Genomic DNA, 26000 nt, shown 5'->3' on the forward strand with positions numbered 1-26000 from the left:
CCCATGCAGCTGTCCCGTCCCCAGCTGCCCCACACTGGCTCCTGTCACCCCACAGGGCCCGAGAGCTGGCCGCTGTCATTCCAGGATTGTGTGGCTTCGGGGAAGGGATGAGGGCAGCCAGCTTCCCTCTCTGAGTCCTGCCCTGGCCTGGGGTCCGTCAGGGCGGAGAGACACACCAGCGCGCTCCAGCATGGTCTGTGCTGTTTCAAAAGCACGTGTGTGTGTCACCCAGGATGACAGTGAAAAATGGGCAACAGCCGTGTGTCTAATGTTGAGTACTGACTACATGCTTTGGGACAAATCTGTATCTGGGACTTTAACCCTGGGATCCTCGGGGGCTCCTGAATGGGCTTAATGGGGCTTCTGAACCCCCAGACATTATATGTAAAATGCTGCCCATACCTGAATTTTCTGGAGGAAGCTGACCCTCCAAAACGTGAAATGATCAACAGGATGGAATCCTATGCAGCAGGTGAAGTTACATTGTGGGGCATTTTACCAGCACACGCAGAGTGTATTGTCGAATGAGAAAAGCAGGTTACGGATCCCTCTATACGCTAAGAGCCCAGTTTTGTTTAAAACCATCTGTGAAACACACATGCTGCAAGTTGAGCTACCAAAATGAGGACAGTTTTTATTTCTGGGGTGAGAGAAAAATTTTTTTTTAATTTGTGTTAACTCTGTTGAATGTTCTGTTCATTGGATGTTCGACAATGCACACTTGTGCCCTTTGTGAAGAGATGGTGGAGGGAGCTCTCGGTCCCTTTTCTGCAAGGCTGGACCTCCCTCCTGCCCCAGCAGGCCCCTGGCCCCAGAGAGGGCTACGGATCTGTGCCACAAGCCACTGTCTCCCCTCTGGGTCTCCAGCAGTCACCCGCTAACTTCCTGGCCTCCTGGCTTTGACCAGCATCCATCTGGGTATTTCCAAAGCCCGAGAAGGTCTTAAGTCATTTCCCTCCAGGCCCTGCCCAGTCGAGGGGCCTGTCCAGACTCCCAGCTGTCAAACGTCAAGCAACCGAGATGGCCTGGTAGGCCTACACTGCCTAGCTGTGTGGCTTTGGGCCAGTCATCTAACCTCTCTGGGACTCAGGGTGCCGTAAAATGGGACCTCATGTTAGTCCCTCCCTCTGGGATGATCTGCGGTCGGCGGGTCTGGGATGCCTGTCAGCTTTGTTCCCTTTCCCTCCTGGCCTTGACCCACCTGCCTTCTCTTCTTCCTGCCAGGGAGCTCCAGGACCATCAGGATGGGGTCAGCCTGTATCAAAGTCACCAAATACTTTCTCTTCCTCTTCAACTTGCTCTTCTTCGTAAGTATGACCTGCACCAGCCCACTGCCTCCCACAGAGACTCTCCCTGGGGCTACCCAGGCTCAGACCCCCCAGAGACTCCAGGCTGCAGGGTGGTGGTCAGGGGCTGTGGGTGGGGGCTGAGGACAGACCATGGTGAATAGAACCGGGAGGGGCCAGCCGGGAGATGGCCTGCATTCCAGCTGGTTCTGTGGCAGAACACTGGATGCCCATCCCCGCTGTCCCCTCTCCTGGGGCACTGAGGGCTGGGCTGGTCCGGTTTGGAGGTGGGCATGGATGGGAAAGAGCCCCCCGGGTGTCCCCTAACTCATCAGCAGAGACTTCTCTGTGCTGGCCCCGACCCTCCTGCACCCCCTCTGAAGATCTTGCTGTTACAGCTGCCACCCCTCCCCCACCCTCACGCCCACTGTGGGGGATGTACCCACACCCCCAGAGGGTGTGCAGGAGACCTGCAGGCTTGGGGCCAGTGTGGGGACACACCTCCCCGCCCCCAGACCCACCCTGGCAGGCCCCTTTTTTAAGTCCCTGAGCATAGGGCTGCCCAGATGTGTAAGGCCGGTGCACATCTGAACTGGTTTTCCTGGGACCTCAATTTTCCTCTCAGGCCTGACACTGACTCCTCTTGCTTGGAGTGTGTGTGTGTGTGGGGGGGGGGTTGTGTATGTGAGTGAGTATGTGTGTATGAGTATGTGCGTGATGGGGCAGGGGGAGGGTGTGATGCGTGTGTCAGTGCACATGTGTGAATGTATGTGTGTGCATAAGCGTGTGTATGTGTTGGGGGGAGAGGGAGAGTGATGCGTGTGCAAGTGTGCATGTGTGTGAATGTGTGAGTGTATGATGGGGCAAGGGGAGAGTGGTGCACGTGTGAGTGTGCACATGTGTCAATTGTCTGTGGGTGCTTGAGTGTGATGGGGCAGCAGGAGAGTGTGATGCATGTGTGAAGTGTGTGAGTGCATGTGTGTGTGCGATGGGGCAGGGAGAGCATGTGATGCATGTGTGAGTGCACGTGTGTGCATGAGTCCGTATGTGATGGGGCAAGGTGTGTGTATGCATGTGTGAGTATGTCCGTGTGTGAATGTATGTGTGAATGTGTGATGGGGCGGGGGAGCGTGTAATGCATGTGTGAGTGCACGTGTGTCCATGTGAGTGTGCATGAGCATATGTGATGGCAGGGGGAGTGTGTGATGCATGTGTGAGTGTGCATGTGCGTGAATGTATGTGTGTGCAAGTGTGTGATGGGGCAGGGTGTGTGTGCACATGTGTGAATGTGTACGTGCATGAATGCGTGTATGATGGGGCTGGAGAGCGTGTGATCCATGTGTGAGTCTGCACGTGTGTGTGTGTGTGTGTGTGTGTGTGTGTGCGCATGAGTGTGTGTGTGTATGTGTGAGAGAGACGGGGCGCGGGGAGTCCTGAGAGGCTTTCCTGGGTGCAGGGTGCTGCTGGGGGCTGTCTCCTCTGGGTGGCCGGTTTACCCCCTACTGTTAGAAAATCAGGCTGAAAAATAGGATGTTTATTATTATATTTATTATGATTCAGATTTACTCTTAAAAAGTGCACACGTCCAGGGATATTTTTGAGAGAAGAAAGTGCCTCTGAATGTTCATTTTGGGATTCCTGAGAATTTGGATTTTATTCTTTATGCTTTCCTGCCCCTTTTCCAAATTTTCTACAGCGGACACGGATTCCTGGGGGAAAAGTTGTTCTACATTGCAAGTTACATAGGGTCGTAGACAGTTTGGGAAATAATCATTCTCAATTCCCCCTCCTAACTGTGCCCCAACACACAGATATGAGCGTGTTCCCGGCACTCCTACGGACCGCTGAGGTGCCCCTGCCCTGCCGCTCTCCAACCCTGGCTCTAGCCCTGGTATCCTTCTTGAGGACCATGTCAAGGCCTTGTTGCGACTCTTGTCCTCGCTTGGGGCAGGGCACCTGGGCTTCCCCAGCCAGCTAGTCAGGTCCCTCCTGGCTGGACCGGAGCTCTAGAAAACAGTGGCCATACAGCCAGAGCCAAGCCTTTCTTGGCAAGTGCTTGACCCCTGGGCCTCCACCCGGCTTCCAGGGCCAGCTGGCCGGGACTGGGGAACAGGAGGGTCGCAGTGCCGTGCTTCTGTTCCCAGGGACCCTAGGATTGGAGAGAGGCGGCTTTGCAGTCTAGGGGCCCAGCCAGCCAGCTCACCGCATGCAGCGGGAGGGAGGGGTGGAGACTTCGTGGAGAAAGGAGACAGGGTTGATGGTTTTGGCCAAGGGGGTCCCTTCTCCGTGGAGCCAGAGACTGGAAAAGCTGGTCCCTGGCCAGAGCTTTGGGGGTTGGCTGGAGTCCGGTGTTAACTCCCTGTGTGCTGGGGCCGGAGATGGCCCACCAGAATATGGGGAGGGGTGGGCAGGGTGAGAGGGAGCTCTTATCACAGGAGGGTGCAGGGAGAGGGGAGCAGGGACAGTATACCTTGGTTGGTTCGTCTCCTTGTTCACTCACCACTCATTCACCAAGTGGGTATTTGACCCTCTGTGCGTGTAGACCCGGTTGTGGGTGCCAGGCGGATACTCACCAACAGGGGAGTCATGCTTTCTGCTCTGGGGGTTCTGTTCGGGGCAGGGGATGGGTTCCGGCAGCTGTGCAGGGTGCTGGGCATGAAGGTTACGGCCCCCAGGAGAGCGGGTTATAAGGCAGCCGACCTTGTCGGGATGGTCCACAGAAGCTCCCTGTCAGAGGCAGTGGCGGTGGGGGGAGTTCCAGCAGAAGCATCGAGGTCCAGTGTGGGGGAGTGGGGCGGAGTGTGGGGCTCCAGGGTGCCTGCCGCGCCGGCCTTCCAGGAATCCTCCTCTCTGTTCTACGCACATCGGGAAGCGGTTACGTGATCAGACTTGTGGTTTGGAAAGTTTGCTCTGGCGGCTGTGTGTGTTCGCGTATGCTCACATGTACACGTGTACCTCCTTGCCTGCGAACTCCTGGCCCCAGACGCCCCAGAAAATTACCTCGTCAGCTTTTCTGAGCTTCACAGAAATCCAGGAGCCGCTGAGGCTCTGCTGTTCCGGGGGAAGGACGCCGGTCTGAGGGTCCCGGCTCCTGGCAGAGCCCTGTCTGGAGATTCTGGCAGAGCTCGGGGGCAGTTTGTGGGCAGTGCGGCGGGGGGCAGGGTGGTGCCCCATAGTTCCAGTCTGGGTTCACAGAGAAAGAGGGGGTCATGTGCCTCCCCAGTTCTGGCTGGCCGCCTGACTGGGCCTCTTCCTGGCTGGCCCATCGCCTCAGGGCTGGTCCAGCCACTCCGGATGACAGTCTCTGGTTGGGAAAACTGCAGAGGCCCCCCTCGGTTCTTGCTGGGGATTTCCTTCGTGGGTGCTTGGAGATGAGCTGAGGAGGTTAGCTGGGCAGTCCTGGATTTCGATCTCCTTGGGGTTGTGCTTGCCCAGAGGGAATTTTTTGTCCCGCCCTCACAGGAGGTGAGCAAGTCAGGCACTCTGCTGCAGGGCTCTGGGGGTACAGAGCAGACTGTGGGCCCAACGCATGGCCACTGGCCAGCTGTGCCATGAGGTGCGGGCTCGGGGTGGACAGGGCCTCAGGAATCTGGGAACCAAACTCCCCTGTTCTATGAAGTCCCCCTTCATCCCGGCAAGCTGCCTCATCTGAGACATCTGAGACACACCCACCCAAGGGCAGACCCTTCCCCTCAGTGGCTCCTCGGTAGCTCCCTGTCCCCAGAGACTGGCTTTCCAGGTGATGTCCCAGGATGGGTCCAAACAAGTATCCTGCAGCTAGTGTGAGCCACAGTCTGGCCCGGGGTAGTAGTCAGACCTGGCTGCGAGCCCCAGAAGGATGGAATCGGTGACCCTTGGCAAGGTCGGGGCCTCTGTGTCCCCATCTGTAACGTGAGGACGATAACAGGGTCCACCTGGCAAGGAGGGAGGAGGGGACAGGTGGCCTGCTGGGAGACACTGGGGAAGAATGTAGGGTCATCAGCAGCCGCTGTTGTCTTTAAGGGGGCCCGACTAGGGTAGGGTAGGGTGAGTGAGGTCCTCACTTGGGGATGACGAACAGCATTGCAATGTGCCTATCAGGGCTTGGCTCCTGGAGTGGAGGGGGTGAGCACAGGACAGGGCCAAGAGGTAAAGTCGTGGGGTACCCCTGGGAGGAGGCTGTACCCCTCAAAGCTAATAAGTTTTGTCTGACCATGTATGGGGGTGGGGTAGGGGAGATGGGAGGCACGAGGGACTCCCTACACACGGCTTTGTTGTCTGGATGGCTGGGACTTGGGGTGTGGGGCCTGAGGATGGAGGTGGTGCACCCCCCCCACCCCCAGGTCCTCCTGGCCTGGTGCAGGGGCAGCTGGGCAGGGGTCCCCACAGGCTCCAACTGACTGCACCTTTTCTTTCCAGATCCTGGGCGCGGTGATCCTGGGTTTTGGGGTATGGATCCTGGCCGACAAGAGCAGTTTCATCTCTGTGCTACGTAAGGGTCCTTCCCCGTGATCCCCCTGCCAAGCTGGCCCCGGAGCAGTGAGCCAGGGTGGCCCTCAGGGCTGCTCGCAAGAACTTGAACCTGAAAGGTCGCTTTTCTAGCCGTCCTTGGGGCCTCGCCCAGGTCCTGTGCTGACCACTCTACCCCGGGGCCCCCCTCTGCAGGGGTTTTGAGGAATTTTCTCTCCCTCCCCACACAAAGCTGCTGTTGTCCGGAGAACACTGGGGGTTGAGGGAGGCTTGCTGTCCCAGCCCAGACCCCTTCCCTCAGGCCTGACCTTGAGAAGGCCTCTTAGAGTCTCTCCCTCCATTTGCCAGCTCAGTGAGATGTGGGCCACACTCCATCCCCGGTCAGTTTAGAGAAATCTAGGAAAGGCTGGGAAACACAAATTGTCAGGAGTCCAAGCTGTGTCTGCTCCGTGCCTGGCACCAGCTAGGTTCTTTGGGCTTCTGGACTGAGGAAGAAGACGCCAGACATAGCACCCACGGTCTGGGCTCATTATGGGGCCGGCAAGGGGCCAAGCATTTTGCCCATGAAAATTGCCTTGATCCCTCGACCGTCCTGTGAGGTAGGAACTGTTCCTGTCCTGCCTGACAAATGAAGAGACAGGGCTCAGAGAAGTGATGTCCCTGGCTCGTGTTCCCAGAGCTTCCAGTGATAGGTATGAGACTTAAACCCCCAGACCTTTGGTCCTCAATGGTAAGGGGAACCGCAGCGTGGAAGCCCCTTCTCTCACTCTTGAAGAAGGAGGAAAGCAGCCCAGGGCACTCCTCCACAGATGGTAAGAGCCCTGCCCGATCTACCCCCAGCCTCCTCCAGGAAGCCGGCCAGGCTTGCTGCACTGACCTCATGGATGCCCTGAGGTGGACGGGAGGCACAGCTGAGGGCCCCAAGGAGCACAGTGATGCCACTGCCCTCAGTGAGTGCGTCCTTGGCTCAGTTCCCTCCCAGCTGCCGCTGAGGCAGCAGGTTTGGACTCAGGCCCATGACAGCTGCTTGATTTGAATAAAGCGGAACCAGGCTGGGATGGGTGATGGAGAGGCCACACCTGTCACTGTGGCCCCAGGGGGCTAGGCCTCCCCTCGGACCTGAAAGGAAGCAAGGATGAGCCACCCTCCAGCCACATCCGATGCAGCCTGGGGCTCTTGGCCCTGCCTCCTGCTGGGGGTTGGGGGGCTGCAGACTGTTCCCCTGTTCTGAGGTGAGGCTCTGCATTTCCAACCCTAGTGGGATGCCCATGCTCCCCACACCTTCCCAGCCTGGGATGCACTCTCCTCTGCCCTGATTAGGCCCGGGCTCCCCACTTCCTGTCCTGGGCCACACCCAGCAGGCACAGCACCAGGGGGCAAAGTCAGCCTTTGCTTATCTGTCCCCTGCACCTTGCCCCAGGCTCCAGGAAAACCTCTTAACTGCTCCTCCTGCCTCCTCCCTATTCAGTTGGAAGACTCTCCAGCTGCCAGAAGGCAGAGGTCCCCTAGATACACTGGTAGATGCACCCAGAATGTTTTCACAAATACAAGAGTCCCGGGCCCACCCCAGGGGATCAGACTCCATTGGTGTGCGGGCGGGGACCTGGAGCACTGTGGTTTTTACAAAGCTCCCCGGGTGATTTCCCCAAGCAGCCAGGGTTCTGAAGCACTGATGCAGCAGAGAGAGAAGACTTGCTAAGAATCACACAGGGCTGGGACCCAGGGCTCTGACTTACTACGGACATTCCAGGCCCACATGACACAGCTCTCCCCTCAACCTAACTGGTGAGGACTCCCTAACTGGGAGTCCATGGGGTGAAGTGTGTCTGTCTCCATTTCACAGTGGAGGAAATGGAAGCACAGGAAGGGAAGTTAACTTGTCCCAGGAGACTCAGCCAGGAGTGGGAGCTGGGATGTGAACAGAGGCATGGCTCCTGAGCCCCCCATACCCTGAGCCCCAATATACTCAGGGTTTTCACACTCGCTACACAGTCCTGCCTTAATCAGACCTTGCTCTGTAGTCAGGAGCACAGACTCTGGAGCCAGGCTGCCGCGGTTCAAATCCTGGCTCTGCTACCTCCTAGCTGAGTGATCGTGGGCAAGTTACTTCACCTCTCTGGGCCTCTTCGTCTGGAAAATGGGGATAATCATCAAATCTATGTTATAAGGTGGTTGTGAGAAATGAAAAGTGTTTAGAACAGCTCCTAGTAACCAGTCAACCCTACGGAAGTGATGGAGTTGGTAAGAACATCTTGAAGAAGTAGGATTTAGTTGCATTTCACAGAGAAAGAAACAGAAGCCAAAGGATGGCCTGCCCAGGCTCAGACCCTGTTCGCAGGAGAGCTGGAATGGGAACCCCTTTCTTGTTGCTTCCGGTCCCTTTCATGTGGAGCCACTTCTGCTTCTCTGGCACCTGCCAGGCCCGGCAAGACCCAGACGTTTCTGCCGTGCACAGTGGAGGGCCTCCCCAGAATGTCCACTTGGCCCCTTCCTAAGTCAGGGTGCTCAGATCGGGGCCAGCCTGAGATCCTGGGTGCGGTCAGGGACTGCTGTCCGCTGGATGTTCTGAGAAGCTGAGACACTGCAGCTGGGCTGGCCTCCTGGGGGAGAAGCTGAGTTGGGGAGGTCTCAGCCCTGGGTCTTGCCTGCTGGGCATCTGGGTGGCCTCTTAGCCTGGCTGGGCATCAGGGCCCTTAGAGACAAATCAGGATGTAAATCTACCCTCATGGGTCTGGCATGGACATGAAGCGATGTGGAAATGAAGGGATGATCCGGATAAAGAGCCTTGTTCTGGCAGGCACACAGTGGATTCCAGACTCTGCCAAATTTCTTTTCTCTGGGAGTCATCCCTGGGAGGAACCCAAACCAAGGAAGCTTAGAAAAAGTGGATTGGATGGCCTCCTCCTGACTATGCCAGTTGCTGAGAGCAGGGCGCCGAGGACCTAGAATGAAAACCTAGCTCAGTGCCAGGAGCCCCCCACGCTCACCCCAGCAGGGGCACTGCTTCCCCACTCCCCTCCCTACCCAACCTGCCTGGGGGATCCTGTGTGGAGCTGGGGGGTAGGCAGCCCTACCCTGCACCCTGAGAACGGGGTGGGCTAGCCAGCTCCTCCCGAGCTCCAGAACATTTCTGTCTGTGACCAGGAAGTAGGGCTGAATCCGGCCCTCCTGTCCATCCACACTTGAGCTTTGTAATGATTGCTTAAGGGTGCTCAGGGGTCCTCGGTGGCTGGGGTGGGGATCTCAGCTTCTCTCAGGCCCCCCCAGGGAGCTGGCCCATGTCCTCCCTGCTGACAGCCACTTGTGCCAGCTCTGGCCATGCCTTGCCTGGCACATTAAAATTGCAGGTTCCGGGTGGCCTCCCAAGAAAGTCTGTCCAGTTGTACGGACCCAGGAATCTATTCCCCTAACGGGTTCCTCTGATCCAGTAATGCATTCCAGGCTGCTCGCCAGCCTTCTGGAAACATCCTGCCCCCTCCGCCTCCCGGAGAGTGCAGGGGCTTTTGTCGGGGGAGTCTGCCGCTCCCTGCCAGGGGGAGGCCCATCTGCCCTGGCTCTTCTGCATCTGACAGCCTCTGGGTACAGGGCATCTGGAGGTGGGCGTGAATTGCGCCCTGTTCTGGCGGGCGATGCGCTGGGCTTCTTGGGAACTGCTGGTCAAGTTCTCTGACGGAACCCAGACCTTTGCGCACAGGGGCGGCCCCAGAGAGGGTGTCTTGTCATCAGGCACCTCTCTATGTCTCAGGCATATCACAGGTCAGACTTCCACGGGCCCACTCTGTCTTGCCTTCTTTAAGTATATCCTAGCTCCTTCCTCCTTGCTGTTCCCACCCCCCCCCCCCCCCGCCCCTCCTTCCCCTCCCCCACCCACCTGCAATGCCTTCCCCTCTCAGAGCTTCACTAGGCCGCTTCTAGGCTCTCCTCTGCTCAGACCAGCCTTTCCCAGCCACCCAGCCCACTCCCCGCCCCATGGTTGTCTACTGGAGCTAGCCTCCGTGTCCCTGTGGCTCTCCCCACAACTGGGGGATCTGTGCTGTGTATTGTCCCTACATCCCGCCCCACTGGGTGGCAGCTCCTGGCCATGGGGACCTCTGTATTCTGACTCCTGTCTACCCAGCAGCTAGCACAGCGCCTGGTGGGGGCCGAGCCCAAGGGAAGCAGTGCTCGACCTTCGGCCTTCCCCTGATGGCGTGCTTAATGAGGGTGAGACAGCTGGGCCCAACTTAATGTCCTTCTCTCCATCCCCAGAGACCTCCTCCAGCTCGCTCAAGGTAGGGGCCTGCGTCTTCATCGGTGTGGGGGCCGTCACCATGTTCATGGGCTTCCTGGGCTGCATCGGTGCCATCAAGGAGGTCCGCTGCCTGCTGGGGCTGGTGAGTACTGCCGGCCAGCTGAGGGGCACCTGCGTGTACCCTGGTTCCAACTGCTGGAGCACCTGCAGGGGTGAGCAGGGCGGGTGCACCCCAGGGGACTGGGCATGCGGCTGACTCCTTGCTCCTCTGTGTCCCCAGTACTTTGCCTTCCTCCTCCTGATCCTTATCGTCCAGGTGGCTGCAGGAGCCCTCTTCTATTTCAACATGGGCAAGGTAAGCACTCTCCTGGCCCCTGGCTGGGCTGGGCTGGGCTGGGCTGGGCTGGGCCTGGAGGGGGATTGGTCCCAGGGGTAGGGGAGAGACCAGGGGCCCCTCAGCTGTCTCAGACAAACCCAGAAGGTCCGGTCCCTGTGATCTGCTAGTGAGATGGGAGGGGTGCAGCATTCTGGGCAGGGTCGCCGTGGGCCTGAACGCAGCTCTACCCCAGCACCTTGTAGCTGGGGGACGGTAGGCAAGCTGCTTGCCTCTTGGGGCCTGTCTCCCCTTCTGCAAATGGAGGGCAATAATAATTTAGCTTCTGGTTCTGATGAGGATTCAGGGGGATTATCTTAGTAAAAACATAGCACAGTGCTCGGCATGGTCAACGCCCAATAGATGTTGTTCATCTTGTTTTTATTCAAGCACCTCAGCAAGTACTAAATCCATGCCACTCATCCATAGATGGGGCACAGGGAGGACACTGTCAATAAAGAAAATCAGTTTTGCATCACAGGGAAGGCACTCAGCTTAAAGGAATAGAAAGGCTATCAGGCTGACATTCACTATTGACTTAATCAGAAGTCAGGCTAGAATCAGAGACAATGCTTCTGGCTGTCTGCTCAGCATCCTCACCATGCCACTCACTAGATCACTCCACTCACTTCATGGTCACAAGATGGCTGCCAGAGCACCATCTGTGCTGCTGTAGCCGGAACAGAGGGAAACGGGCAGTGCCAGACCTGGGCCATCCCTTTGATCAGAAAAGCAAGTCCTCCAACAGTCTTCTCCAGATTGGGTCACAAAGGTACCCTGCCTTTAAGGGGACTCTAGAGACCCAGGCACAAGGGAGAAGGGAAGCCAGGAATAACTGTTGGGTGAGCCAGTTGATTGTGACTATCAAAGTTAGCACTTAAGGAGCACCTACTGTGTGCACACAGTTTCTTCTGGAAGCTTTACACACATTGTCTTATCCTTCTGGCAGCTGGGCGCTGTGTTTCATTGACAGACAGGGGAGACAGGTGTTCAGAGAGATATCGAACAATACTGTCAGTAATACAGGGACTAGAACCCCCGGCACCCCTGAGGTTGGTTCAGTGCACACCATGTACTACTGTACGATGCTGGCCACTTTGCTTTCATTCTTTCACATGCTCCCCATGCCTTCCCTCTCAGGGTAGCATGAGAATCCCCATCCGACAGGTGAGGGGCTAGGGTACCCAGTCAGCCAGTGGCTGGGCCACGGGAGGGCCCAGAGCTCACACCAGATCCACTGCACATGGCCCATGCCCTGGATGCCCCTGGGGGCCACCGCTTTCCTCCAGCGATACAGTTCTTACCTAGCGATCAGGGAGGCGGAGCTGGTGGCTCATGGGCTCCTAATTTTACCACTCGAAGGTCCGGTTGCTTCAGATCACTTCTTAGAAGGGAGGCAAGAAAACATTACACCAACATCAACAACTAACACTTCGTGAAGCCTAGAACAAGGCTGCCCCACCCCCTGTGGCGGGCAGACTGTGCTCACTGAGCTTTTCCTCCCTGGGGTCCTGTGTGGTCATGGGCATGTCACCCTCATTTTCAGATGTGGAAGCAGAACGCAGAAATGAGCCCCCTTGATCAAAGGTCACACGGCGAGTAAGCAGCAGGGCCAGGCTTTGAACCCAGGCGGCTCCTGGTTCATACTGGTGTGATTTTCATCGCAGTGGCTCCTACCTGAGTCTGTTTTCCTTCTTTATAATCCACTCCTAGCCTCTTTCCCAGAAGTAGAGTTGAGTTCCAACACAGGCGCCGGGTAACTAAAGTCAAAACGAGAGGGACTGGAATGCACACTGGGAGAGGAGAAGCAGTGGCCCTGACACCAGGACACTAGACACAGTAGCTGAGGGCTAACTTGAATACTGAGCTTCCTGGAAGCCAAGGCAAAAGGGGAAATAGTGGTTTCAGCAGATGAAAGGGAGCTCGCTTGGCTACCAGACAGGGAGGCAGCATTTAAAGGAGGGCAACTCTTTTCTCAGTGAAAGGATTGTAAGATATGGTCTTTATTTCTGCCCTGTGCCACCTGGGGATTCTCTGGGACCCATTTGGTGGTAGGTCATAATCAGGGTGGATAAGAACTGGGCCCTGGTGAGCTGGGTTCCATGACTCAGAAGGCGGTCGGCTCTGTAAGGGTCTCGGGCAGTCTGCCTTCTCACTGTCTGATTTTCCCATCTCATAGTAATAACGATGGCCCCCATCTCTGGCCCCTGTTGAATGTCAACCACATGCCAGGAGCTGAGCTAGTAACCTGATACATACTTCGGTTTTACAAACATTTTTCAGTTTTAAGAAACTGAGGCAGAGAGCAGCAAAATGACTTGGCCACAGCCACACATAGCTCAGATGCGTCAGAATGGAGAATTCCATCCCCATCCCTCTGACCCAACCAAGGCCCATGCCTCCCTTTCCAGCACCCTGCCTCCCTGTGGGCTGGTATGATCTCCGCTTGGCTGACAGCCAGCAGCTACGCCTCAGTGGCGTCCCACGGCCCCAGAGCAAGGCTTGTTTGGAGAATGAGGACTCCTGACTCCAGTCCAAACTGTCCGTCCTACCCCGTGATTCCCTCCCCTGCCTCCTGCTCCTCCTCCCCACCAGGCTCCATACGCCATGCCCCCTGGTCCCAGCCCTCCTCACCTTGGCCCACCTCTCCTGCAAGGCAGAGGGACATTTCCTGGATCGGCTGGGGATGTTCTGGCAGTGCTCGCTCACTCAAGTTAGAATGAATGATTTATTTTTTCTTTCCCAGCACATTGTAAATCCCGGTGGAAGACTAAACATGTCCTTGATGATGTTTATTCCTGCCGATGAGGTCCAGCTGGGGAGGTGGGCCTTGTTGAGCCTAGAGGAAGAGAACTTCTAGAGGCAACGGGCTGTCCTTTCTCTCACTCTGCAGGCCTCCTGGGCAGGTGGAAGGGGTCGAGCCACTGGGGTTCCCCCTGCCCCTGCCCGAAGTGGTCTCTGGGGACGCCATTCGTGCCTCCTGCCCTGAGTTCCCAGCAGCCACGGTTCCCCGGGCAGCAACAGGGTAGGCTGGGGGCCTGGGGCAAGGCACATGGCCTCTCGAGCCCGGGCTTCTGCATCTCTGAATTGAAGGGAAAAGTGGCTGGGCCCCCACTCCCACCCAGAGTTGAAGGGAGCACAGACCGCAACACTTATATAAGATAGGGAAGGGGCCAAGGCCTCAACTCCAGGACTCAACTGCCCGTGTTGGAATCACTGCTCTGAGGCCCTCAGCAAGTTACTCAACCTCTCTGTGCTCCACGCATGTCACTGGTCAGACAGCGGTAACAATACAGGTCCGTTCCCCTTAGCTGCAGTTCTGAAATCCGAGAACCACTCTGAAAAGCAAAAATGCCCTTTGCAGCTCGTTCAGTGGCAGAATCAAACCCGAAAAGAAGCCAGGCTATTCGTGGCCTCTGTGTACCCCATTCAGGGGGCCCTTGGGAATTATGAATGGGAAAGAATGCGGGGTGTGACCCAGACCCCAATCCCTTTCTAAAATTGGAACACTGCTCAGTGCCAGAGCACCCGGGCCCCAAGGCCCATCTCCCCAAGGCCATCTCCTAGCTCTTTGCTGCGGATTTGAGAGCCCCGCCAATGGGAAGGGCCTGAGTAGCGCCTGGCCCGGAGCAGACACCTCCTGGACTCCTTGGGAGGGCTCACTGGTGGTCCCCATCATTAACTTCATTAACGTTTAGTAAGGGCTCAGTAAACGGCAGCTGTTCCTCTTGTCTTTGGTGTTAGTCTTAGCCAGAGCCGGGGGCCAGGATTTGAGAGTGGGGATTCCTTTAGCTCTTTCCTCATCTGACCACGTATATCCAGCCCCAGTTTGGTGGGCCTGGCCCAAGTCTGGGCTTCTAGGGCCCTGTGTTCTTGGCTGGGATCTGCCTCTGGCTGCCCCAGGGGCTTGGACAACTTGCCCAGCCTCTCGGAGTGCCAGCTGATATCTCGGGGGCCTTTCTCAGCTTTGACGCTCTGGGATTCTGGCTTGTCCTCTCCAAGTGGAGGAGAGTGGGAGAGGGTCTCGAGGAAGAAAGGGAGTACTCCCTGCTGGGACATGCCATGTCACACTCAGGCAGGCCCTGCTGCTCCCCTGCCCAATGGCCCACAAGGGTGAGGCCGCTGAGGCTTCAGTGGATAATGTCAGGGGGCTGCGCAGAGAGCGGGGCGCTCAGGGCTTGAAAGGGAAGGAGCTGTAGTTGGGCTGGGTGGGTGCTGGGGATTGGGGTTGGGGCAGTGGCCCAGCCACACTGCTGTGCCCTTCCTCACCCTGGGGGAGGCTGGTCAGGAACACGGTGATGCCCTCCCCGCTCTTTCCCTTTCCTACTGGAAAAGCTCAGAGAAGCCAGTGTGCGTGTGTCGCAGCGCCCTGACCTATAGGTGGTAAGAGGGGTTCCCCAAGGACAGTGCTGTTCTGTGGGATGCCTGCTCCCTAGGACGGAAACTTCCTGATGCTCTGGCCCGTGTTGCTACCAGCCTTGGGGGTGGACAGCTGGAGCTAGGACAGAGACATGTGACCTTTGTCTTCCCTTTGGGAAGGGGAGGAAGGCCTGCAGGCATTCCTTCTGGAAGGGGATCATGGAGAGCAGTGGGATGGAGAGTCTTTTTTTTTTTTTTTTTTTTTTTTAGTATTTTATTTATTTGACAAGAGTGAGAGAGGATAAGCAGGGGGAGTGGCAGAGGGTGAGGAAGAAGCAGGCTTCTGGCTGTGCAGGGAGCCCGATGTGGGTCTCTATCCCAGGACCTCCGGATCATGACCTGATTCGAAGGCAGATGCTTAACCGACGGAACCACCCAGGTGCCTTGGGATGAAAATTCTTAAGGCGCTGGGTGCTGGGTGCCCGTGTGGCTCCTTGGCTCCGTGGCAGTGGAAGGTGGAGCCGACTCAGACCCCGCCCTCAAGGAGTTAACTGGAGCCTGGGGGGTTCTGGGTTGCTGGTTATGTACTTTGCTGCCTGCTTTCAGGAAAGACTCAGGTGCGGTGACTAGGAGTAAACACACCACCCCCTCTGCATCCACCACTACCAACAAGGGCCCTCACTTCTTTTTGGGATCCCAGGCTGAAGCCTCAGACCCACTGTGTCTGCATTCTGGCAAAGCACCTGGCAACATGTCCTATGGGATCCCCAGGAGAAGACAGGAAGATGTGGGTCCATTTCATTGCTTGGGGCGGGGGGGGGGGGCTCGTTCTCGAGGGCAATTTGATGCCTAGAATAAAGAGCATGGAGAGAGGTCAGCACACCATCCCAAGGAGTGGTTGGAGGAGCCGGAGAGGAGAGGGTTGGAGGGAGACCCAGTCTGGTCTCGAATATCCAAATGGTTTCTCCTGGGAGAGAGTGATCTGATTTGTTTCAGCTGGTCCCCTTGGAACTTAAAATGAATTGCTTACATCAAGAGCCTCCCCACCCCTGCAGTGTGCCATTCTGTGGGGTCCTGAGTTCTCCATACGGGGAGAATTTAAGCAGAGCCCAGGAAGGTATGGGAAGGGCTCTTACTGAGCTCTCTTCTAATCCTGCCTCTGTGTGAAACAGCAGGCTGCAACAAGGTGGAGTGCAAGCACAGCCAGTGGTAGTGGGGAGCTGCCCCAGAGGGGACGGTGGGACGGGGGTGGGGGTGGGGAGGGTGGGGGGGTGGGGGGTGTGTGGAAACAGTGGGGGTCGGCCGCAGTTCAGATCGCAGGCTTCTGGAGCCTCCCGATTAGGGTTAAGTCCCGTCTCTGCTGCTCGCTAGCTGTGTGATCTTGCCAAGTCGTGCCTCTGGATCTGTTCTCTGTGCTGGGAAATGGGGAGGAGGGACCAGGCAGCTTTCCAGGACTGGCCTCCGAGGCGTGTGACCTGAGTGGTTACACAGGGCCCTCCGCTTCAAAGGGTCCATGCTTGGTTTATACTCTGATGCTGCTGCCTTGAAATTTATAATCCTTTTTAAGCAAGGGACCCTGCATTTTCATTTTGCTCTGGGCTGTAATTAATGCTGCTGGTCCTTGGGAAGGACTGTTTTTTGTTTGTTTGTTTGTTTTTTAATCCTGGGCACGACTCTTCATTGCATAGATAGTAACGTGATAGGCCAGAGCTGGCTGGAGGCTCTGTGGGATCCAGATTTCTGAAGGCTGCCCCTGGGACTCTGTCCCTCTCCGTCCCTTGATCTGTCTCTGGCTCTTCTCTGTCAGCTGCCTTCTTGGGCAGGCAGTCCCCGTAGGCCCTCGTGTTGCCCGATGAGCAGAAAGAGAAGGTCACATCGGGTGACAAATCCCATCCTTGAAGCACTCCCTGTGCCCAGGGTGGGGGAGGTCGCCGATGGCAGCCTGGGACTTGCCCATGGCAATGAGAGGGGCAGGGCTTCTGGGCTCATGAAGGGATTGGGGGGGGGGGTTACCCCTAAGGAAAGGAAGTGCTGTTTCTAGAAGGGAGAATTGGGTGCAGCGCAGGGAGAAACCCCAGAAGCGTCCCCTACAGGGACGAAGGAAGAGAGTGGGCATCTTACCCCTTCCCGCTTGCTCTTGTCTCAGGCATGACCTGGTTGCCAGGGTGACCGCCCCTGAGCTCCCGACTCGGCCTCCTGGGCATGGGGATCCCAAGGCATCTGCTGAGAGCTGAACCAGCCCCTGCGGCGGCCTTTGTCCCTGTGGCCTTGCTGGGTCTCTCAGCTCCCTTCTGGGCTGCAGGATGAGGTGGTGTTTCCATGGAAACCCCCCAGCCTCAGTGGAAACCACTGGGCTTCCATCACTTTTCTCATGTCAGGGGACCTGAAATAGGGAAGTATGGGTTGGGGTATAAATAAAGACAAGGTGGGGGGCGGGGAGGGCAGGTAAGACAGCTGTGGGAGAAGCAGCTGTCCATGCAAATGCCCCTGGGGACAGCCCCCTTCTTTCCGGATCATCCCCCCCCCCCGGGAAAAGAGGCGGAGCAGAGAGGGTCAGGGCAGAAAGACCCAAGCCTGCAGGAGCCCCAGCTGTAGGACGGGGAGCTAGCCGCTTAGCTTCTCCAGGCCGTTCCTTCACACGCTCTGACCTCCTTCAAGCTGTGCCCAAGTGGTTTCAGTGCTGATAGAGCTTCACGGGTCAAAACTTGGGTTCCAGGGCCAAATCCCAGCTCTTCACGTGTTGGCCGTGTGACCCATGTTGCTGTGTAATCACGCTCTCTGAGCCTCATTTCCTGCATCTCTAAAACGAGGGAACGAGGTAAATCCCTAGGTCCGCTCTGAGGATAAAAATGAATTAATGCACAAAAAAGTACTTAGCATGGCTGGTTTCTGAGAGGTATTTGATAAAACTTAGCCGCTGTGATTCGTTGCTGGTAGGAAGGCTTTGTACATTGTAAAGCTCAGTGTGAGTGAAGGGAAGAGAACCACGCTGGGGATTCTGTCAAGAGGGAGGGGCAGAGAGCAGGCCTGGGGAGCGGGGCTGGTTTCCCAGGGCCGTGAAGGGAGGGGGCAAGGAGCCAGGGCTGCGGGTCTCTCCAGAGGGATGTGGGTTTTCTGAGCTGCCGGCGGAGAGCTGAGGCAGCCCACTCACCGTGTTGTGAGCTGGGCTCTGAAAACCCCTGCCAGGAAGTGTCTGTCCTAATATCCTAATTCCCCTTTCTCCGGAACCCAGGGACAGGTTTGTGGCAGCCCCCTCGGTACCCTGGCCTCTCACCCTGGGCTTCTGTGGTGACAGCAGGTGGCTGTGACTTGCTTATTTGTGCTGGTGTGCCAGGGAGGCCCCTGGACAAGGTCCATGGGAGAGGCCAGGCGGGGCCAGGCTTGGTCTGGCTCTCAGGGTGGAGGGCAGCGGAGGGGGGCGGGGGGCCTTGTTCCTACCTGGGGCGCGGGGCCCTGTTCTCAGTTCTCAAGGTTGGTTTCGGGTTTGCCTCCCTTTGCACGGCTGACTTGTTCCTGAAAAGCTGCCTGGGTGCGATCCTCTGTTGAGAGCCGCCCCTGGGGGGCCTTTGGGGCTGAGTCCTTTTGTTCCTTGTGCCCCTCATCTGCCTTCTTTGTAAATCATTGTTTCCTTGGTGGCATTGAGAAAAGCAGATGCTTCTCTCCCTCACCAACGGACCCTGAATTCCCCAACACAGTCAGGATTTGGAGTTCGCAGGGTTGCGGGGCAGGCATGAGGACTAATGGGGAGAGTATGTGAGTACTGCCCTGGGGCGCAGCATTAGGCGGTGAACGTACAGCCATCCGTTATTCAAGTACAGCTCACGTCTGACCTGGCCAGGCTTCACCAGGTATGGTCGTTGCTCCCATGACTCTGACATTTTAGTGGAGGGGAGACACAGTACATCCTGAAAAGGAATGAGCTCGTAATGACAATGCTATGAAACAGCAGGCCCACCCTTGCAGGCTGAGGAGGGCCTGGGAGGGGGTGCTGGAGGGGACAGAGAAGAGATATATTCTGTAGGATGGTCCAGGAGGGCCTTTCTGAGGAGGTGACCTTTAAACAAAGCCCTGGAGGAAGTGGACCAGTGAGCCATGTTAATATGTGGGGGAAGAGGATGACAGGTGGAAGAGGAAGTACAAAGGCCCTGAGGCACGAGATGCCTAGCAGAAAGACAGCAAAGCAGATCTGGGTAATTGAAGCAGAAGGTAAAAAACAGAAAATGGTTTGGGAAGAGCGGGGGCGAAACAAGGCTGGGCCTTGTGGGCCACTGACAGGATGGCGGCATTCTTCCTGAGAGGGATGAGAGGCCACCAGGGGGCGCTGAGTGCCGAACAGACTACAGCGCAGCTGTGGTAGGTCCTGACTGCCCCGGGCTTCCTGTGATGGCCAGCAGGGGCCTGGCACCCTAGAAGCACTAGAAAAGCAGCTGGCATGAATAGTAGGATGCTTTTGAGTGTGAGCATGTCCCCAGAGCTGGGGTGGGTGAGGAGAGAGGCCGTTTAAGTAGATGTGACCAAAGGTGGGGAATGGGTTTCAGGAAATCCGACCTTGACCCTTACTCTCCCCTCCGTCTGCAGCTAAAGCAGGAGATGGGCAACATCGTGACCAACCTCATTCAGAACTACAAGGACAGTCACGAGGACAGACTGCAGGAGGCCTGGGACTACGTGCAGGCCCAGGTAAGGCGACGGTGGCAGGGGTGGGGGTGGCGTGAGCGTCCTGGCCCAGTGTGTCTGAGTCTGGGTGTCGTCTGCCTGACTGAATATTCCAGAGTTTGTATATGAGTGTGTATCTGTTGGGGGCAAGGGGCCTCTGAGTCGTACCCCTGCCTAGCACCCCAGCTCCCACCACAGTCTCTCAGAGGGCCCAGGGTCTTGGAGGCTGCCCGGGGCTCCTGATGCCCCCAGTCTATGGCCAGAGCGGGAGGGCCCTCCTCGCAAGCCAGGCTGGGGAGTGTCAGGAGTCCCTCCAGGGGGTTAAGTAACTGGGTGCCAAGGCTGATGTGCAGACATGAGTCTGAGTGGAGGCTACATCTGGGAGGGTATTGGCATGGGATATATCCATGGGAACCTTCTGGAGTGAAAGGAATGTTCTATCCAAATCCTGATCCAACTGGCAGTCATGTCAGTCTATGTGTAAAATTTTGTCAAGCTGTGTGTGTGTGTGTGTTCCACCTCAGGTAAGTGAGAGAGACAGACTGACTGAATGAAGGAATGAGAGAATGACTGACTGACAGATTCCATGACTGACAGACTGAATGAATGAATGATGGACTGGTGACAAAACGACTGACTGACTGACTGAACGAATGATGGACTGACTGCCAGACAGACTGACTGACTGACTGAATGAATGAATGAATGACAGAATGAATGAATGCATGCATGAATGATGGACTGACTGGCAGACAGAATGACTGACTATATGAATGAATGAATGAATGAATGAATGGTGGGCTGGCTGACTGACTGAGAGACAGAATAACTGACTGGCCCACTGGGTTCCCAGCATGCCCTGATGGCGAGCCAGTCACCACACACACAAACGGACCTCGGGGATCAGGTCCCAGAGGCTGTATGCCCTTGGTGGGGACCCAGCGTCTCTGGGCTGCCGCAGCGGCCTCCTATCTCCCGAGGGGGCACCGGCCACAGTGGTCACTTAGGGCCTGCCTGCAGCTCTGACTGACTGCTGCCTGGCAGGGGACTGGGGTATGAGGGGCAGGGGTGGGGACAGCGGGAGTAGGTCCGACTCCACGGCACCAGGAGAGCAGGGATCTGGAGACGGGACTCTGTCCAAACCACATGGGTGCATCCCCTTTTCTGGGCCGTGAAGAGGGGAGGGTAGTGTTTCCTGCCTCACAGTGTTTGGTGAGGAGGACCAGATGGAGCCGGGTTGGGGGGGCCTGTGTCCGCTGTGGCGCTCAGTGCCTGTGGGAAGATGTTTTCCTCACACGTTCAATTTGACCCACAGTTGCTGAGGTTGGGGGTTCCCTCATGTCCCAGGATAAACATGTCCCTCCTTCAAGGAGCCTGGGGGAGAGGCGGGTCCCTTGAGAGATGGTGCGCACCCTGCCGTGGGAAGCACTTGACTGGTAGGGGGATTTCTGCAGCTGGTGAGGCCTCTAGATCATTCTGATGTCTGTCAGATGCCTCCTTGGCACGGTGGTTAAGAAAGCTGACTGAGTCAGGCCCCTGAGGCTGGGACTACCAGCTCTGCTGCTTGCGGAGCCTGGGTCCCCGTCTGGCAAACAGGGCCTTGGCCCCGTGCTTGTGTGAGAGGAGTGTGTGAAGCCCGTGGCGCTTACACAGCGCTTTGGTGGCCTGTTGGTGATGAGGGCTTCTTGGTCTCGGCAAGAGGCGGGGTCGGGGACTCTGCCTGGTGTGGTGGTCAAGGAGCACTGTTGCCTTCTGATGAGGGTATGAGGGCCTGGGTGCGCCCCTCAGCGGTGCTGGCCTCTGGCCCAGGCTGGAAGCTGCTCAGCATCCAGACAGAGGGAAGGAGGACAGAAGGAAGGAACCTGTCCCAGCCACTGCCTGAGCTTGGCTCGCCCCCTGCTGGTCACCAGGCTGCTGGTCAGGGACCCGCCACGTTGAGCTGGGAGGGAAGCAGGGGGGACCACCCATGCACCCAGCAAGGGGGACATGAAGCTTACCCTGCAAGTCCACTTAATCCTCCCAGGGACCCTGGCAGAGTGGCTCTCGCTAACCCTTTTCCACGAGGAAGCCGGGGCTGGTGGCTGGCACAGGCCCTCCCCAACTCGGTTCTACCTTCCCATGGGCCTTTTCAGCACAGGCCTAGCTCCTCACATCCCAGCCCTGTCAGGAATTCAAGCCCAGATGTGACCCACAGCCCCTCAGGGTCCCTTCACGAGCCCCACGGAGGCCCTTCTGGCCCAGGGAGTCTCAAAAGGCCTTCTTCCCCTCTGGAGCTAGAATATTTTCTCTTCCAAAACGCAGAATTGGCCATATCTCCTTTTACACCTTGACAACCAGGAAGCTCACAGCCAGATCTCAATTCTAACATGTACACAACAGCTAAAAGTGGAGCTGGCCTTTCCCGAGCCATCCAGATCAGAGCTGGACACTTGGCTGCCTCGTCCTGGGGAGTCCTCCCAGCAGCCCTTTGACTTAGGAACCTTTGTTACCCCATTTCGCAGATGAGGAGACTGAGGAAAGCACTTTAACCGAAGTTAAGCTGCTGGTACATGGCAAAGCTGGGATTTGAACCCAGTCGCTGGACTCCAGACCCCACGCTCTTTTTAAAAAATGATTTATTTCAAGTAGGCTTCATACACAATGTGGGGCTTGAACTCACGACCCAGAGATCAAGAGTTGCGTGCTGTACGGACTGAGGCTGCCAAGCTCCCCGAGACCCCCACTCTTAACTGTGTGTTGTTTGCCCTGCTCTGTCCCACTTATCTGTGTCCTGTCTTTCAACTTGAACGTCCCTCCTGTGCTGCTTTGTATTTCTACTGCCCCTGACTTTTTGTCTCTTTCTGTTTTAACGTTTATGATGTCTGTTTCCTGAAGGCCCCTTTAAATTCTCTGTGGCTCCCAGAAGCCAGAGTGAAACCTAAACTCTGATCCTGGTGGTTTGCTGGGCCTGGGGGGCGGGGCGGTGGCTGAAAGTGGTCGATCTGAGCCTCCCCCTGGAGGGCCGCCTGCCTGAGAGCTGTGGGCGTGAGCAGCCGGTCTCCCCGCAGGTGAAGTGCTGCGGCTGGGTCAGCTTCTACAACTGGACGGAAAACGCGGAGCTCATGAACCGCACCAACATCACCTACCCCTGCTCCTGCGAGGCCGGGAGGGAGGAGGAGGACAGCTTCGTGGTGAGGAAGGGCTTCTGTGAGGCTGTCGACAGCAACAGGACCGAGAGCGGGAACAGCCCCGAGGACTGGCCCGTGTACCATGAGGTGTGTGGACAGCTGTGCGGCCCGCGCTGGACTTGGGGCACCCTGGGGTCTGGGTACTCGGGCCACCCTTCCTTCACTTAGCTGTTTCTGCCTTTGATTCACCTGTTTGCTTGTCATTTGTACCTGCAGCAACATATTCGTTGATTTCCGCAGTCAGGGAACACACAGACGCCCGCTCTGCCGGCCCTCTGGGCTAGGTCAGGGCAGGGCGTCCCGGCCATTGTGCATGGTGGGGTGAGGCTGCGTGGTGGGGTGACGCGGTCGTGTTTTCCCCTCGTAGGGCTGCATGAAGAAGGTGCAGGCCTGGCTGCAGGAGAACGTGGGCATCATCCTAGGCATCTGTGTGGGCGTCGCTGTCATCGAGGTCTGAATCCCTTCCCCCTCCAGCACCCCGGCTCCGCCCCCAGCCCTACCATCCCCGCTGGTGGCCTCAGGGAGGCCAGGCCGGCCTGATCACTTTCCCCTCCCTGGGCGCCTCTGCCGCAGGAGCCACAGGCTGGTCCTGAGGCTTTCGTTGTGGGTCCACTCCATCCCGCTCAAGCCCCGGGACCCTCGCCGACCTGCACAGTGAGATGCTGCCCTGGGTCCTCCCTCTGACTCCTGCCCTCTGCCCCGACAGCTCCTGGGGATGCTCCTGTCCATCTGCTTGTGCCGGCACATCCACTCTGAAGACTACAGCAAGGTCCCCAAGTACTGAGGCGGCCGCTGTCCCCCATCTCCCTGCCAGTCCCCCAGCCTCCAGGCTCCTCAGGGTCTCCAGGCTCTGCTCTAGGCTCACCGCCCACCTCACTCCCTGTGCCCGTCCTGTGCTGGCCGGAGAGGGGAGGCTTTCTGGGGCCTGGACCTGTCTCCCTACCTTTCTGCCTCCAGACTTGAGCCCCAGCGGCTCCGTGGCTGCTTTGCTTCTTGCCTGCCGGGATCCGCGTAGGCTCCCAGAGAGAACGCTCCCGCGGCATCCCTGCACAGGGGCACGGGGTCTCTGCCCACCTTGGGAGCTTTGTACATGGGGTGGGGAAAGGTGTATTCAACATTGGGGATGGGGGTGGGATTTGGAGAAGGCATCGGGGCTGCCCACTGCGTGGGTAAACTTTTTTATTTCCACTATAATTCTTCTATTTTTGGTTTTCACATTTTCATCGAAGGTGGTGGGAGAGGGTGGGCTTTACCTCACATTCGTAGGAGCAGCAGCCCGTCCCCAGGCCAGCTCAGATCAACCGAGGATGAGGCTCTGAGCTGGGCCGAAGAAGGGGCCCCCTGGGCCGGGGAATCTGGACTGGCTCTGGGCTGCTTAGGGAATCCGGGGGATGAACCCCGGGGGTATGACACAGCTGGTCCTGCGTTTGCCAGGATCCCGAGTTGTCCAGGGAAAGGGGGGTGGGGGGAGGATGCTTTCCCCGGAGAAGCTAGGCGGGCCTGTCCTTTGCCCCCGAGGGAATGGGTGGGTGAAACTGTGCCTTGTAAGGCAGTGGGAAGGGGCCCTGTGCACAGTTCTATAAAACAGGTCCAAGATTTGACAAGTAACATTAAAGAGGATTTGTAACGATCCAGCTTGCCGCCTGGAGATGCTGCTTTTGGAGTCCTCTTACCCAAACTGGTAAGAGGCGGTCTACCCTCAAGTAGGGCTGGAAGGGGCATTGGTTGGGAGGTGTTTCCGCAGGGCCCACCAGGTGGCGCTGCTGCCTAGCCTTGGAGCCTGGCAGAGCCCAAAGTCCCTGGCTTCTCCAGGCTCCTCACCAGCCCCAGCCCTGTGGGTCTCTAACTCCAATGGGAGCGCTGGTGAAATGGTTCCGGGCCCAGGGGATTCTGATACATCAGATCTGGGCTGGGGACAAAGAATCTGCATTTTCAGCAGCTCCCCCCAAGTGACTCCTGAATCGTGTTGCTTTTAGATTCTCTGGTCCCAATAAGTTGTAGCTACAGAGGCCCCCAGGAGAGATGGGCAGGGCAGAGGAGGGGCAAGCAAACCAGACAGCCTTATCTTCACTGAGGAGGTGAGGGGGGGCGTGCATCTTAGGGACAGTGCAGCTGTTGATCTGAACCTAATTAATTTCTTGCAAGAGACGTTCTGTGGCTGACACTCTGGCCTGTGGAGGACACGGGGTCAGCCCCAGGGGGCTGAAGAACCCTTAAGCTCCTCAGAGCCTGTTCTCTGCTGCAGTCAGAGGCTCTCCCCGGGGCGCTCAGCCTGCACAGAGGCCTGAGGGCTCAGAGGGAAGCCATCCCAGCTTATTTCCTTTATAACCTGCCTCATTCTTTAGGCAAGTACATGTAATAAAACATGAACTGTAACAGGGAAAATAAGAGCTTACGAGGAAGTGCAGCCGTGGGTGAAATGAGGCCAGCCGACTTGGCCAACCTGGTGATGGCGAATCCATGCTGTGCACATCCTGTGTTCTTCACTGCTGTACTCGCAGCAGACATCACTAGTTGATCACCGTTCTCATTTCCTTAGTCCAGAGGCACTCTGACCATGCTCCAAGCAACCTGGGGATCGTTACCAGTTCAGTACTGTCCATCAATCCATTTGGCCTGGGACATGAAAGCAGTTGCCGTCTTTGAGCTCTAGTTGTTCAGTTGAATCGAAGTAATTTTCTCTCTGAGCTTCCTGGAGGCCAAAGCAAAAAGGGAAACTTTATCAGTTCTATAGCTCTCATTTCCCAGTGCTTCCATAGCTTAGCTACTAGGAAGACTGTGGCTGGCTGGAATCTAGAATTCAAGCCCACCCTCAAACACACAAACTTTGATATCCCTTCATGACTGGAGCAGAAAGCATAAACAAGCCCCCTATCCCTGACCTTGTGCTGGTTAAGGGCAGCGAGGACAGAAGCTGTGCATCTGCCAATGAGGAACCAGGAAGACCCAGCGAATGCCTGAAAAGTGATTGGATGACAATTGTACATAGTAATTGGGGCCTGAATAGCATTTGCTCAGTTCCAGTGCCCTTGACTGTCAACTGACTGACTCCCTATAATCCTGGGAGGCCCATGTTCATTATCCCCAACTTACAGATGAGGACAATGAAGAACACATGGTTAAGTAATTTCCTCCACATTCTCCTGCTTCCTGGGGAGTTGGGAGCCGTCCCACATTTACTGTCTGCCTCCTCTTGCCCAGGGAAGGGACCCACACGCCACCCTTGCAGCAGTGATGGCCTTCCAGAGGTAGAAAGGCTGGGTTAAGAGACAAGCTTTGGTCCTTGGCTGTAGGCCAGGCTCCCCAGTCAGATAAGGAGACTCTGGGGCTTCAGCTAGATGAGAAGCTGCGTGGGGTGGGGACACAGTCCAGTTCAGCTCAGAGGTCCCTCGGTGACCACGTGACCATTCCCCATTAGCAGGTCTCAGGGAGGGCTTCCCTGAGAAGGGCTTGGGCTGTGTTGGGGCAGGAGAGTGTAG

General features: G+C 57.0%; 1 protein-coding gene across 1 annotated transcript in view; it reads left to right on the forward strand.

The window, feature by feature from the left end:
• Positions 1-24152, forward strand: part of CD82 (CD82 molecule) — a 49754-nt gene extending 25602 nt beyond the window's left edge. Inside the window, exons 2-9 of the mRNA XM_032357297.1 lie at positions 1225-1307; positions 5685-5757; positions 9984-10108; positions 10247-10321; positions 19277-19378; positions 22402-22608; positions 22889-22972; positions 23228-24152. Of these exons, the coding sequence (XP_032213188.1) occupies positions 1245-1307; positions 5685-5757; positions 9984-10108; positions 10247-10321; positions 19277-19378; positions 22402-22608; positions 22889-22972; positions 23228-23305 (807 nt within the window). The 5' untranslated portion in view covers positions 1225-1244 and the 3' untranslated portion in view covers positions 23306-24152. The remainder of the gene's footprint in view (positions 1-1224; positions 1308-5684; positions 5758-9983; positions 10109-10246; positions 10322-19276; positions 19379-22401; positions 22609-22888; positions 22973-23227) is intronic.
• The last annotated feature ends 1848 nt before the right edge of the window (positions 24153-26000 follow it).

This window comes from Mustela erminea, chromosome 9, assembly GCF_009829155.1.
Source record: "Mustela erminea isolate mMusErm1 chromosome 9, mMusErm1.Pri, whole genome shotgun sequence".
In the NCBI taxonomy this organism is placed as follows: Eukaryota; Metazoa; Chordata; class Mammalia; order Carnivora; family Mustelidae; genus Mustela; species Mustela erminea.